Raw genomic sequence first — 15,672 nt, 5'->3', positions numbered from 1 at the left:
GGTGGAAGACAGTCTCGAGTTAGGACGGACAACGCTGACTGCATTGTGTGCGTGTGCGTGTGCGTGTGCGTGGTCGAGGGGTGAATTGGACATCTATCCGCCAGTCTCCTCCATCCTCCCCTGGAACTATAAGGGGTCACGGCAGCGGCAGCCGGTGACGGGATGACGAATCGCTCCCATGGTAGATGAACGAGGCGCCCCCCTCAGCATGTCAAGAGGGGCGGTGAGGGTGGGCTGCCCGACCGGGAACGCAGAAAACGCACGCGATCAAACCGTGCGGACATGCGTTATTCCCCCCCTCCCTCCCGCCCCCCCCCGTCCCTGCCAGCGGCATCACTCCGCGCATCCCGAGCCTCCACGTCCGGCTGATTCCTGATAGTGCGATAGAGACTTTACAGGGATGTACACCCAGACCCAGACCCAGACCCAGAGAGAGAGAGAGGGGGGATTGCATGACTCATGATCTGAAAAACAGGCTGTTTATTTATAGCTATTTGTCCCTTTATAGTGTCTCTCGTCCATACTTTCTCGTCGCTCCCGCCTCTCTTAATTCACGCACGCGTGCTTGCGCGCGCGCGCGCGCACGTGAACGAAAACGGGGAGACGGCGGAATTGCGTGCACGGGATGCTAATGTCCGCCCGCCAGAGGTGGACTACATGCCAGTCCGCGTCCGGATGCGAAGCGTCCGTGTGTGTGTGTGTAAGACGTGCGGATTGGCTGGACGAGGCTCCTCTTTTTCTCCGCCCCCCCCCCCCCCCAATAGTCCCCGAGCGTGCGGAGCGCCTGAGACGGGTCTTATCGTCGCCTCGCAGTGCGCAGGCGTGATCCGCTCTGAGCCCGGCTGCAGAGCTGCTGGCACATCCGAACCTGGACGTCGCGCGCGCTGCCCCAGCATTCACGCTGTGGCCGATCGAGGACCGGCAGAGGAGGATAGACCCTACAGGCCCGCGCGTGCGTGACACCCCCACCCCCCCCACCCGGTCTGCGTGTACGTGTTTGCGAACCGTCCTCCGTTTGGAGAAATGTGACGCGGGTTCCTCGGTGAGCGGTCTGGACGCGCGGCGCGGATCAACCTGTGGCTAGTGTGGAGTGGACGGTTCCAGCGTGTCTTCTCTATCTGGGACGCTCCGTCTCTTCCCTCCTCCCTTCCTTCTGTCCTTCTTTCTTTCCTTCTTTCTTTGGTCTTCCTTTCTTCCTCCTGGCTTCGGTCCGGAACGCGGGATCCGGTGCTCCGTCGACCCCGAGCCGCGACCAGCTTTTCGGTTTATGAATGGCACTGACATGGAGGAAATACCGTTTCAGAAAGTCAAAACTCGGCGAAAGAGGAGCCACTGTCCGCCGGGGGTCCCCCTGACCACCATCGCGTGCGAGGACGAGTTCGACTGCAAGGAGCTGGAGTCCCTCTTCCAGAACTACAAGCTGAAGCTGGAGCAGACGTCCACCCTCAAAGCGCTGGCGGTCCTCATCCTCATGACGTCCGCGCTGGCCGTGCTGGAGCTGCTGTCCGGCCCCAGCCTCAGCATCACCAAGGGCTCCCATCCCGTCCACTGTGTCATCTTCGTCTCCCTCTTCATCGTCACCAACGTCAAGTACCTGCAGGTGACTCAGCTGCAGCAGATCATCAACCTGACCTTGCTCTTCGGCTTCACCTTCTCCTTCCTCTGCTGCCCCTTCTCCCTCGGCGCGATGGGACTGGAGCCCCCGACGTCCCCGGAGCAGGGCGTGTGGCAGCTCATCCTGGTCACCTTCGTCGCCTATGCCCTCCTGCCCGTGCGGACGCTCCTGGCCGTGGTTTTGGGGATCATGGTCTCCATCTCGCACACCATTGTGACCGCCACGTCGGTTACAGCCAAGACCCAGAAACTATGGAGAACGGTCAGTATACATCGATATAACTATGCACATGGGCTGATGCCAGAGCCCACTTGTGTGTGCGTGCGTGTGCGTGTGCATGTGCGCGCGTTAGTCCCGCGCCAAATCAACAATTGTGTAAAAACATGGATTGATGAGTGTTGTTGTCATCGTGCTTGCTTGTATAACATTATTTCTTGGCCAAAAAAAAAAAAAAGAGGGGGGGGTGGAGGAAGCAAAAGCTTAACGCTCACGGTGGGGCTGGGCAGCTCGCTCTAGAAATTAGTTCAATTCAGAACTAGGGACAGCTCCCACAGGCTTGGTGCTATAGATATATATATATGTGTGTGTTGTTTGTGCCTCTTGGTCAAACAAGAGGTTGTGTTGTTCTGCCACGCAAAAAAAAAAAAAACAACCCCCAAACAAACAGACGATTTAATACACCACGGTGACTGTTGGAAAGCTAAACCCTACCCCTGAATCCAAATCAAACGTGACACTGACACGTGGGGAACGGCTGAGAAGCTTCATCTAAACTTCTTACGCCTTGTTAAGAAGTTTGTTGACAAACACCATCAGCCTCCAAGCAGCCTTTGACTCACGACTGTCTAAATTATTAAGACCACATGACGGGATTTTCTAGGACGTCCAGCCGACGGTACGAGTGGATAGTGCTGTAAAACAAGTGCATAGGTGGACCTTCTACGTCACAGCAATGCCTGCATGGTGTCTGCATCATGTCTGCATCATGTCTGCATCATGTCTGCATGGTGTCTGCATCATGTCTGCATCATGTCTGCATTATGTCTGCATCATGCCTGCATCATGTCTGCATCATGTCTGCATCATGCCTGCATCATGTCTGCATGGTGCCTGCATGCTGTCTGCATGGTGCCTGCATCATGCCTGCATGGTGTCTGCATCATGTCTGCATCATGTCTGCATCATGCCTGCATGGTGTCTGCATCATGTCTGCATCATGTCTGCATGGTGTCTGCATCATGTCTGCATCATGTCTGCATGGTGTCTGCATCATGTCTGCATCGTGTCTGCATGGTGTCTGCATCATGTCTGCATCATGTCTGCATCATGTCTGCATCATGTCTGCATGGTGCCTGCATGGTGTCTGCATGGTGCCTGCATCATGTCTGCATGGTGTCTGCATCATGTCCGCATCATGTCTGCGTGGTGTAAGATCAGTCTTCTTGGGGCGTAATGGAGGCCTCAGGCGTCTTCTTTGTTTGCAGAAATGTGTGTCCGAGACAAACTGATATCCTCGTATCACTTTCCATTGCTGCGCCCCATCGCGTTGTAGATGCATACAGCCATGTCATGTTCCCAGTGCAACCTTTAGAGTTGCAGTCAGGAGAACGTTAAAACCCCCAACCAGTCTAGTTTGTGAATGTAATCTCCGTGTTCAGAGGGCTTTAACTTAGTGAGGCCAGTATTAAAGAACTGCGTTTCTGAATCAGAAACACTTTGTCAAGTCCTTTCATGCACTTGCGCACGTGAAATGAAACTAAACATGGTTTCCCCCCAGCCCACAGCAGCGCAACACAAAGACAAAAACACACATCCAAAAACTACAAGAACACGTATATCCAAACTAACACATCTATCCAAACTAACACATATATCTAAACTAAACTAAACAAACAAACAAACAATAAATAAATAAATAAATCACTGTCCAGGAGAAGGAACGCCAGCCAGGATGACCGTCGGAACTGCCGGTCTGCATGGGCTAGCAGTTAGCTTAGCCTGCCCCGCTTCCGCGTCCTGTCAGACCGCCCTCGGTGTTTCCTCTTCGGGGGCAGCTCCGGTCTGGGCCCGTGGTCCCTGGGCCCACAGGGCGCAGCAGACCGAGCTCCCCCGGCCGATCCAACGCCAGCTCTCCCAGCTAACATTTCGGTGTATTCACACGTTTATTCGGTAAATATCAGAAGTGAGCATTAGCGGTAACGCACAGAAAGTCACCGACATATCTTATTCTCACGTACAGTACACGTAGAAGAAGCCCACAGGGCTCCGTGTTACTGGAGGACATTCCATCTAGCTCCCCTGAGGAGCATCTGCCTGAGCATGAAGAACCAATATGATGGCCTCCTATCAGCAGAAGTAGGACAAGTCAGAGGCCGGGGCGTAGCACACATTCAGCACCGCGCTTAGGTCTGGTGACAAACAACAGGGATATCCAGGCACGTCTTTTCAGATGTGGAACACCGACTGGTACACCGGCCTCCGCATATGTTCACTTGTCTCACACTCTTTCCCCACACTCACACATGCACACACACACTCACTCACACATGCACACACACACACACACACACACACACACACACACTTCTGTCTGTCGCTGAGTGCGAGGAATGAAGATATGGCACATCTGCTAAACCCCGCGGAGGAAATAGAACATCCCTGCCTCGGTACATAAACGACAGGAAGATTGTGTATTTGCTGGAGGAGAAATTGAGATGCGATCCATTCAGTTTAGCCCCAACCCCACCCCTTCTCCGCCCGCCCCCTTCCCTTGGGGATAGGACGGTGCGCTGGTCAAGAGCATTGTTTTGTTTAGTGCTCGCGTGGTGTGATACCTGCACAGCCAGGACGGGACGTGAAGGACGGTGTTAGCCGCACGGCCAGGGATAGCTAATCCATTAAGCTTAGAGAGATGAGCTCAGTGGCATGACCCCATATGACCCAAGCTTGCACCAACCGCTCACCTAAGGTCCTAACCCGTCAGCTTACCTTTTGCCTCGTGACTCAATATACCCCAGATATCCGGTCGGGGCGATGACCGTTAGTGCACCTTGTAAGGGCGTGAAAATGTGACTGTCACAAAACCTAATCCACCCATGTGTTACACAGTTTATTGGGCATATTAGCTAATATTATGCATATCTGTGGCATAATATCTCTGTTGTATAGTGTGTGGTCAAATGTCTCGTTCTCTATGCTGTTCAATTATCAAGAATCAGGAACAATTTATTGTCGTTTCTATCATGTACTTGCGTTGCACTGCCCACAGCAGTGCAACACAAAAGATAAAAACACATGTAAACTACTAACAAGACACGTTAGCCCCTAGCTAACGGGTCTGACCCTTTAGCCGAGCGGTTAGTGATGTCGCCTTGTGGTGCAGTACACCTCGTATCGAATCCCGCACCGGGCAAGAAAATAACCGGTTACACACACATCCACAATTTCCCAAGACACCACCAAAAGCATACAAAAAACAGAGAGAACAAAGCAAAAAAACCAAAATAAACACACAAACAGTTAACATACACGGTCAATTCAGTGCAACGCAGTCCACTGTCCAGAGAACGAGGATGACTGTCGGAACTGCCGGTCTGCGTGGGCTGCGTTATTATTCCCCACCACCTGGATTCCGGGAAGACCCGCCCCTACGCTATCTCTGATTGGCTAATCCTATCCCTAACCAACCTAATCAACGGAGGCAACGAGTACTAGCCAATCAGAGGCAGAGTTCCCGGAACGCGGGTCGGAAAAAAAAAACAAGGCGCATGGGGCTAGCAGTTAGCTTAGCCTGCCCCACTTCCGCATCCTGTCAGACCGCCCTCGGCGCGTCCTCTTCGGGCGCAGCTCCAGGCAGGGCCGCGGTCCTTGGGCCCACCGGACGCGGCAGACCGGGCTCTCCCAGCCATCAAACGGAGGGGGAAAAAAATAAATAATCGAAGATGAAAATCAAAACTTAACGCAACGACACAAACGTCGACGTAGACACGGACAGAGACGCGGCACAGTCGGTAGTGGGTGACGCCGCTGCAAACGTGACTTGGCGCCGCCATCTTGCTACACCGAATTAGCCATTAATACTAAAATGACGCTAACCTGGTAAGAATAAGAATACGAATAAGAATCAAACACCTGCAACATTATACGAGCAATGGTGCCATTGTCAGGTGTTCGTGGACGCTGTGTTTGTTTTAGCTGAAATCCCCCGGCCATTACCATCCATCACCGAGTCAGACTGTTGCGAACGGCGGTGACAAACGACCCGAGAAACGGGCAGAACAAATGACTATATTAACAACTGCTCCGGGTACCGCCTGGCCAGGGCTCCGCGGTGCTTCAGATAGACTGGTGTGTCCCGCACCTTGTTTTGGTTGTGTCATTCTCAGCTAGCCCCGCTAAACAGAAAACACTTCCCCTCCTTTCCCGAGGCTATCTTATCTGTTCTTCCTGCACTCGCCTGGAAGCACTTACACCATTATGGATGTACTGCAATGGATAAAGTAGTAGAATGAAAATGATGGGGGGGGGGAGTCTTGCATGCTTTCACATGCGGGGATGCTCTACTGAGAGAAAGACGGGGTCGCCGCTGTGTCTACCTGGTGTCAGACATGGTGTATAGTTATTTCCCCAGCTGACCTGTTCCGGTCACCGAGCACAGGGACTCTCAACCTGTCTTGTTGACACTCCCCCTTCTCCTTCTTCTCCTTCTCTCACTCTCTCGCTCTATCGCTCTCTCTCTCTCTCTCTCTCTCTCTCTCTCTCTCTCTCTCTCTCTCTCTCTCTCTCTCTCTCTCTCTCTCTCTCTCCCGGACCCGTCACTTCACCTGGCCCACATACCGCGTGCAGTGATGGCACTTGGGAGGTCCGCCCCTGTTTGCCAGATCTGGGCCAGAACCCACATATTTGCCAAAGGTGGCCCATATTTGTTTTGTTATATTTGGGCCATATTCACCATTTACCACACGGGCCACTTCAGGGCCACATCCAGATCACATGTTGCCCAGAGCACCGCATCTTTGCCAAAAAAGGCCCCCATTTGAGTTGGCATATTTGGGCCATGTTTGCTATTATACATGTGGTTCACATCCATTTCGTCAGGGCCAGAAGAAGGCCATCAGTGCTGCATCATTGCGTGAAGTGGCACACATCCCGACTCTGTCTGGGATGTGTATCATTTTGGCTAAAAAAAATAAACCAAAAAAAACCCCCCAAAACTGATATTTGAAACTGCAATCTCTAAGAGCATGCATAATTTTATCCATTTGAAATGTGATGATGATGTGGAGATTCTGGTGGGCAATCAATCAGTATATTACAGTGGGGCAGGTTGGATGTAGGAGCCAGGGAGAAATAGATCTACTGCAACTGATTTTCTCGTACCACAAACAAGGTGTAGCAGACCGTTGTGGGTTGTGTGCCGTCAGCTCACCAGTAAATAGTCTGCACCCTTGTGAAAATGAGACCCTCTGACCAGAGCTACTGCAGGTCTACACTTCATCAGGCCACATCTCCACATTGTTCTACAGTAGTATTGATCGTATGTCTAACAGAAGCGTCTCCACATTGGCATCATGTTTCAGTCTCTTTTCCCTGCTGGAGTTGTTTCCAATACATGTTTGCTGCTGCACCAGTGTTCATCCTACCCGGTCAAAAAATGTCAGCAGGTGTATACAGAGACGGGAGAATGTCTCCAGCCATGGTTAAGATGACTGTTAGTATCATGTGGTCTGACTCCTCGGTCCAGATGGATAAAATAATGATTTATTAATGGAGAAATATTAAGGACTGCAGCTTTAAGTCTGCAGTGTGAGTCTTTACTCTGCATAAAGTCTTACCTGTTAGCCAGATGGTTTGGATGCATTTATCTCATGCACAGTGAATAGAAAGCAACAACACGTAGCCGGCCCAGTGGCCCAGTGGTTAGCACTGTTGCCTCACAGCAAGAAGGTCCTGGGTTCAAACCCCGGGGTCTGTCCAACCTTGGGGGTCAGCCCAGGTCGTCCTCTATGTGGAGTTTGCAGGTTCTAACGTTGTCTGCGGTGGGTTTTCTCCAGGTGCTCCGGTTTCCCCCACCATCAAAAAGACATGCATGTTGGGGTTAATACCCCTGCCTGTGCCCCTGAGCAAGGCAATGGAAAGAAGAACTGGAGTTGGTCCCCGGGCGCTGCAGCTGCCCACTGCTCCCATACAGTAAGATGGGTTGCATGCAGAGAACACATTCATTGTAAGAATACGGTGTCAAATAAAGTGGCTTTCATTCATTTCACATATATGTTTTGACAAAAAAAAGGTAAGACATGGAGACAAGTGTCCTCCCAAAGTTCTTGTGTTTGCAGTGACATCCATCCAACAAAAGGTTTTACCCTAAAAAGATGTTTTCTTAGTCCAAAATACATAAGTCACTGGAATGTGACATCCAACCCACTGATCCTGCTCTCAGGAGCCTATCCCAGCAGTCATCGGGCGGCAGGCAGGGAGACACCCTGGACAGGCTGCCAGGCCATCACAGGGCCCTCACAAACACATTCATACCTAGGAGCAATTTAATACGGCCGAGTCACCTGACCTACATGTCTGTGGACGGAAACCGGAGCCCCCGGAAGAAACCCATACAGACACGAGGAGAACATGCAAACTGCACACACAGGACGACCTGGGATGACCTCCCAAGGTTGGACTACCCCGGGGCTCGAACCCAGGACCTTCTTGCTGCGAGGCGACCGCGCCACTGTGCCGCCTGTGTGACACATGTGATATAATGGTCACTGTAGGTCATGCACCGTCCTGCAGGAATGTGGACGAGGTCACGCTCATGTTCGCCCCGTGCAAAAACCCTGCACGTTTGTTACCAACACACACTCCTGTGCTAGTCCCCCCGCTCCTCCTTGGCTGATTCAGGTCATCGTAATTCTGAAGTCAAAAGCCAGTAAGCCACAGTTTACATGGGGGAACGCTTTCTCCAGGCGTCTGTAACAGCCGTGCCGGAGGTCTGAGGTGCCGTGTTGTTTCTGCTTGCAGCTGGTTGCCAACACGGTGCTGTTCACCAGCGTCAACCTGTCAGGCCTGTTTGTGCGCATCCTGACGGAGCGGGCCCAGAGAAAGACTTTCCTGCAAGCACGCGGCTGCATCGAGGAGAGACTCCGCATGGAGGACGAAAACGAGAAACAGGTAAGGGGCGAGCGAGCGAAAACTGCATGTTGGTTATCGGATGTGGTTACCATTTTTTTTCTTTCTCTTACAGACTGACTCGTGTCTACAGTTATGTAATATATGTTTGAAGCCCTTTTGTTTCACTCTTCGCTCTTTTTTAAAATTTTCCCCCCCCCCTTTTCTCCCCAATCGACTCTGTGCATAACTGTAGTCCACTGACTTCCGGTTTCTACTGCAGCGGTCATACCAGTGTCCTGTTTGTTGTTGTGTCCACTTATCCTCATACTTGTGGACACAACTTGATATGTACAACCTGAAACTTTCCACCCGTTTGCTGGTAGGTGCTGGTAGGTGCAGGTAGGTGCAGGTAGGTGCCGGTGGGTGCTGGTGGGTGCAGGTAGGTGCTGGTAGATGCTGGTGGGTGCTGGTAGGTGCAGGTAGGTGCTGGTGGGTGCAGGTAGGTGCTGGTAGGTGCAGGTAGATGCTGGTGGGTGCAGGTAGGTGCAGGTAGATGCTGGTGGGTGCAGGTAGTTGCTGGTAGGTGCAGGTAGATGCTGGTGGGTGCAGGTAGGTGCTGGTAGGTGCTGGTGGGTGCTGGTGTGTGCAGGTAGGTGCTGGTGTGTGCAGGTAGGTGCTGGTGGGTGCAGGTAGATGCTGGTGGGTGCAGGTAGGTGCTGGTAGGTGCAGGTAGATGCTGCTGGGTGCAGGTAGTTGCTAGTAGGTGCAGGTAGATGCTGGTGGGTGCAGGTAGGTGCTGGTAGGTGCAGGTAGATGCTGGTGGGTGCTGGTAGGTGCAGGTAGGTGCTGGTGGGTGCTGGTGTGTGCAGGTAGGTGCAGGTAGGTGCTTGTGGGTGCAGGTAGGTGCTGGTAGGTGCAGGTAGATGCTGCTGGGTGCAGGTAGTTGCTAGTAGGTGCAGGTAGATGCTGGTGGGTGCAGGTAGGTGCTGGTAGGTGCAGGTAGATGCTGGTGGGTGCTGGTAGGTGCAGGTAGGTGCTGGTGGGTGCTGGTGTGTGCAGGTAGATGCTGGTGGGTGCAGGTAGATGCTGGTGGGTGCAGGTAGGTGCTGGTAGGTGCAGGTAGATGCTGCTGGGTGCAGGTAGTTGCTAGTAGGTGCAGGTAGATGCTGGTGGGTGCAGGTAGGTGCTGGTAGGTGCAGGTAGATGCTGGTGGGTGCTGGTAGGTGCAGGTGGGTGCTGGTGTGTGCAGGTAGGTGCAGGTAGGTGCTGGTGGGTGCAGGTAGGTGCTGGTAGGTGCAGGTAGATGCTGCTGGGTGCAGGTAGTTGCTAGTAGGTGCAGGTAGATGCTGGTGGGTGCAGGTAGGTGCTGGTAGGTGCAGGTAGATGCTGGTGGGTGCTGGTAGGTGCAGGTAGGTGCTGGTGGGTGCTGGTGTGTGCAGGTAGGTGCTGGTAGGTGCAGGTAGGTGCTGGTGGGTGCAGGTAGGTGCTGCTGGGTGCAGGTAGATGCTGGTGGGTGCTGGTAGGTGCAGGTAGGTGCTGGTGGGTGCTGGTGTGTGCAGGTAGGTGCTGGTGGGTGCAGGTAGGTGCTGGTGGGTGCAGGTAGGTGCTGGTGGGTGCAGGTAGGTGCTGCTAGGTGCAGGTGAAAGTTTGTCAACAGTTCCGTGCATGTGGTTGACATATATCCATGGTAAATCTCGCCACTGTCAAAAGCACACGCCAACAAACAGGAAACTGGTATGACCGCTGCAGTAGAAACCGGAAGTCAGTGGACTACAGTAATGCACAGAGCCGATTGTACTTGGCCACTTTTCCGAGCCGTCCCGGTCGCTGCTCCGCCCCCCTCTGCTGATCCGGGGAGGGCTGCAGACTACCACATGCCTCCTCCGATACAGGTGGAGTCGCCAGCCGCTTCTTTTCACCTGATAGTGAGGAGTTTCACCAGGGGGACGTAGCGCGTGGGAGGATCACGCTATTCACCCAAGTTCCCCCTCCCCCCCTGAACAGGTGCCCCAACCGACCAGGGGAGGCGCTAGTGCAGGGACCAGGACACATACCCACATCGGGTATGTGTCCTGTGACCAAGCCGGAGGTAACGCGGGGATTCGAATCAGCGATCTCCATGTTGGTAGGCAACGGAACCCAGATAGCATCTGGATGTGGGCCACTTCAGGCAATGACGCGGCACTGATGGCCTTCTGGCCCTGACAAAATGGATGTGAGCCTTAAGTGGTCCACGTGTATAGCCAAACACGCCAAATCAAATGTGGGCCTTTTTCGGCAAAGATGCGGTGCTCTCGGCAACATGTAATCCGGGTGTGACCCTGAAGTGGCCCGTGTGGGCAAAACAAATACGGGCCACCTTTGGCAAATATGTGGCACATGCAGCATTGCTATGGCTCGGTTCTGGCCCAGATCTGGCAAACAGGAGCGGACCGCTCACGTGGCATCATTCCACGCGGTATGTGGGCCGGATGAAGTGTCGGGTGTGGGACGGGTCCGGGCCACGGCTATTTTGCTATCTGGGGATACACCGCTACGCCACCCGGACACCCGTTTCGCTCTCCTCTTAACACCACTGACATTTCCTCCTATGGGAACCGAGAGTCTTGCAATGTGTTAATGCATATCGCCCACTGAGGAAAGTGTGAAACAGAAGGGCCATCCACCCCTCTCCCTCTCTATCATATATATTTATTTATATACGTATATAAATAAATCATATCATATCATATCTATCATATATATTTATTTATATACGTATATAAATAAATATATATGATAGAGTATAGTATATGGATAGATATAAAGAAATAGATACATAGAAACAGAAGTATAATATATGGATAGATATAAAGAAATAGATACATAGAAACAGAATTTTTGCAAAGTACACTTATTCTGCCTTTCATCCTCTGTTGTCTCTCTCTCTCTAACACACACACACACGCACACGCACGCACACACACGCAGGAGCGCCTCTTGATGAGTCTGTTGCCCAGGAATGTAGCCATGGAGATGAAGGAGGATTTCCTGAAGCCTCCGGAAAGGATCTTTCACAAAATCTACATCCAGCGTCATGACAACGTCAGGTACAGTAGGATCTCCAAACCGCCCCGACACCATGCCGGACCCATCCCAAGCCATTATTAATACCGGCTGCTCCAGGCGTCGAACAGAGAGAAACAGGGGGGGTGGGGGGGGGGTCTGGTGATATCTCCTCCCCGTAGCCATGTGCGGCTGAAACAACGTCCTAAACGCTGTCCGCATGAATTACGAGGCGTGTGAGAGAAACCAGCAGAATAACGTGACCCAACACGCCCCCTGGAGGGAACACCGAGGGCTGCACAACGTTACACTGACTCGACAACTCGCGCTCCGAATATAAACCAAAAGAACAATTAATCAGGGACGCAGCATATGACGGGAGGGGCTCGCGCTCATTTCCTCAAAATCGGAGCCATTAATTTACCAATCTGTGCACCACTGTAGTCCGCTGACTTCCGGTAGCCGTCATACCGGTTTCCTGTTTGTCGGCGCGCGCTGTGGACAATGGCATATTTCTCGCGACGCCTGCGAGATTTGCCACGGATACATGTCGACATGCACACAACTGTCGACAAACTGCCACCTGCACCCTCCCAGCAAACGGGGGACAAGCTTCAAGTTTGGACATATGCAAGTTACGTCCACCGTTATGAGGACGAGCCGACCGGCGGACGGGGTAGCGTGTTTGCAGTCACGTGATTCTGATGACGCGCGAGATTCCGATGGAGGGCAGGAGGTGAAAAGCAGAATGGACGAGATGGAGGAAAGCCCCAACTGTGCTAGTTTAGACGATGTTGTAGCGAATTAAGGGGGCAGCCCGGGACCGCCACAGCCGGGACGCGAACCCGTGTCTCCCACTCCGCAAGGGTAGAGGCTACTTCCCATCGATGCAGAGAACGGAAATGGAGTAGAGAACGGTCAACTGAGCATGCGCGAAATGCCTCTACCACGCCTCCACACGCCCCGCGTAGCATCCAGGCGCTAGGATTCTAGGAAGACCCGCCCCTACTCTGCGTCTGATTAGCTAACTTTGACCCTAACCCCGCCCTAACCCTACCCAACAATGGAGGCAACGAGTACTTGCGCATGCTCAGTTGACCGTTCTCTGCGTCGATGGGAACTAGCCTCTACTCTCCGCAAGCGACAACGTTGCCCAGTCGACTAAAGGGTCCGACCCGTTAGTCAAGGACCAACGTGTCTACTTATCCATGCACGTTACACTATTATTTCTTGTATTTCCGCCCCTTACGAACAACAATTTTTAGTCTCGATAAACACTCCCCGTAGTTTCTCGGTTTAATCGATGTGAGCAATCGGCATTTTGAGAGTTTGTGATTGTGCTTCCTATGTAGAAAATCACTTCCTGCCCTCCACCTACAGTTCGCGCGTCATAGGCAAATAAGCTATCGTGAACGAGACTGTCCTCCACCAAAAAACGACCTATTACGACCTATAGTTACGTTTTAAAGTTAAGCGACCTCTAGCGGTCGTGATGCCAATAGCAATCTTAGTTGCTATACTAAAATCTTGCAGGCAAATCTTGTAGGCATCGCGAACAATATGCCATTGTCAATGGCGCGCGCCAACAAACAGGAAACTGGTATGGCCGCTGCAGTAGAAACCGGAAGTCAATGCACTACGTTTATCCGTAATGCGACCGGAAGTCAATGGACCACATTTATCCTTGGTGAATCTTGCAGGCATCGCGAAAAATATGCCATTGCCAATAGCGCACGCCAACGAACAGGAAACTGGTATGACCGCTGCAGTAGAAACCGGAAGTCGGCGGACTACAGTTGCGCACAGAGCCGATTAGGTATTTCTTTTTCAGCCATCTATAAGCAGTGATATAGTTGCGCCACGGGCTGCGCTGAATTATCCTAGAATCCATTCATGGCAAGGTCATATGGCAGACGGACAAAGGCTAGCATATCATTGGCAAGCGTGGCAGCTTTTGTGCCGTCACATCTTTCCAGTCCCCAGGTAAACAAATCCCCTTGGCAGCTCCCGTGGTTCCTGCTGGTGCAGAGAAGCCAGGGTTTAGTGAGCAGGCGGCTCCTCACGCACTTATGCAACGTCCTGCTCAGCTGCCAAGCTGCCGATTGTTTGGGTTCATCTGCTCAGCGTGTGTGCGTGCGTGTGCATGCGTGTGTGCGTGTGTGTGTTTGTGTTATTTTAGACCACACTTTTGTAGCTGCCAAATCCCAGGCAAGCTGACGTATCTAACAAGTGCATCCGAGGAGGGAGCGATACCAATTTTCTTGAAGACAATGACTGATACTGTTATGGCGTTTTCATTAAATGGACAAAGGAGATTATTTTTTTCTCTCTCTCTCTCTCTTTCTTTGTAATAGCAAAAAAGTAACGCATAACCAAGATGGCGTCGGCTAAAGAGGACTCCTGTGTCTCGTTAGCCACGTTATTTGTGGTTATTCATACATATAGTGAGATAACACAGCAGACTGCTCGTGTCATAATTCGGGGTTGCAGAGGAACTCGTGGTCGTCTCTGTTCCCCCCCCCAACACCTTTCCTCCAGCCGTCCTCCTCTACTATCCACCCCCCCCCCGCATCCTGCCCCCTTTTGTCCTCGTATCAAAATCTGGATGGAGACACTCGTGGATGATCCTTACCTAAAATAACAACACACCTCTTTATGTCGGACACATTTATTTACTCCTGATTCTCTCTCTCTCTCTCTTCCCCCTTGGCCTCCCCCTCGCTCTCTTTCCCTTTCCCTCCCCTTCTCTCCCCCCCCCCTCTCACTCTCTCCCCCTCTCTCTCTCACTTTCCCTCCCCCTCCCTCCCGCCTCTCTCTCTCTTACCCCCTTTCTCTCGCTATCTCCCCTCCCCCCTCTCTCTCCCCTTTGCCTCTCTCTGTCTCTCTCTCTCCCTCTCTGCTCCCTGTACCAAGCTCTGGTTGCCTTTTCACCCCCTTCGCCACTGACAGGGAGACATGAAAGTATGAAGTGTACCATAAGCCTCACAATCTCTCTCCTGACGCTCTTTTCTATCATTTCTTCATTTTCTTTTCTCCTCCATTCCCTGCTCTCATATGCTCCTTTTGCCATCTCTCTGTGGCTCTTCCTTAAATTGTCTCTCTGCTCAGATATTGCCTCGATTCATTCTCTCTCTCTCTCTCTCTCTCTCTCTCTCTCTCTCTCTCTCTCTCTCTCTCTCTCTCTCTCTCTCTCTCTCTCTCTCTCTCTCTCACACACACACACACACACACACCTCCCTGCCCTCCTCCTCGCCGTCGGAGCAGCAGGGAGGCGTGAGGAGCTGGGTTGCTTGGCTGCAGGATTAACATGCTGCCTGGGATTAAGTGCAATGGAGACGAGGTGCTTGTTGCGTAACACCAAGTGCGCGCTGGTTAAATGTGGACACGTCTCAGCGGACTGCTCTTGTGTGCCTTTGAATTCCTTCAGAAGGCGCCACCCTATGAGAGATGTTGGTTGGGGTGGGTGGGGTGTGGGGGTCTTGCTGCGACGCAGACGTGATCTATGTGATTTGGGGTGGGCCGCAATTAGAAAGTACACCAGCGCAATTTGCTCAAGTGTTTTATTTCCGTTTGGTCGTTGCGCGATGAGGCAGCGGGCGGCGTTTCATCTGATTAAAGTTCACCCAGGAGGAATGCAGTAATAATCCTGATGCTTTTGCGAAAGCAACACATTAAATCAACGACGCATCACTGTAAAGCTGCACATCTGGGGAGGGGGGGGGGGCGCCTCGTAAAAGACGTGGAGCGTTTTAGGCCCATATTTGGGAAAGCGCCTCCGATATGAGGCCATGGGGTGCCAGACATCACACAGGGCTGCCACGATACTGTCGTGAACCTGCGCAAAATTCCAGCCGTGGGCTTTGTTTTACGCCAGTAAAGACATCTACTTGGCAAAAGTGATGAAT

General features: G+C 52.3%; 1 protein-coding gene across 3 annotated transcripts in view; it reads left to right on the top strand.

Annotated features, from left to right (window-relative positions):
* The first annotated feature begins 1,267 nt into the window (after positions 1–1,267).
* The window catches only part of adcy1b (adenylate cyclase 1b), a 69,625-nt gene continuing 55,220 nt past the window's right edge, over positions 1,268–15,672 (top strand). For all 3 annotated transcript variants that reach the window (XM_056292882.1, XM_056292880.1, XM_056292881.1), the window contains exons 1-3: positions 1,268–1,876; positions 8,633–8,782; positions 11,693–11,811. In XM_056292882.1, the coding sequence (XP_056148857.1) occupies positions 1,268–1,876; positions 8,633–8,782; positions 11,693–11,811 (878 nt within the window). The remainder of the gene's footprint in view (positions 1,877–8,632; positions 8,783–11,692; positions 11,812–15,672) is intronic.

Source organism: Lampris incognitus, chromosome 14 (genome assembly GCF_029633865.1).
Source record: "Lampris incognitus isolate fLamInc1 chromosome 14, fLamInc1.hap2, whole genome shotgun sequence".
Lineage (NCBI taxonomy): Eukaryota > Metazoa > Chordata > Actinopteri > Lampriformes > Lampridae > Lampris > Lampris incognitus.
The sequence above is the reverse complement of the archived record's forward strand: the minus strand, read 5'-3'. Positions and strand labels throughout refer to the sequence as shown.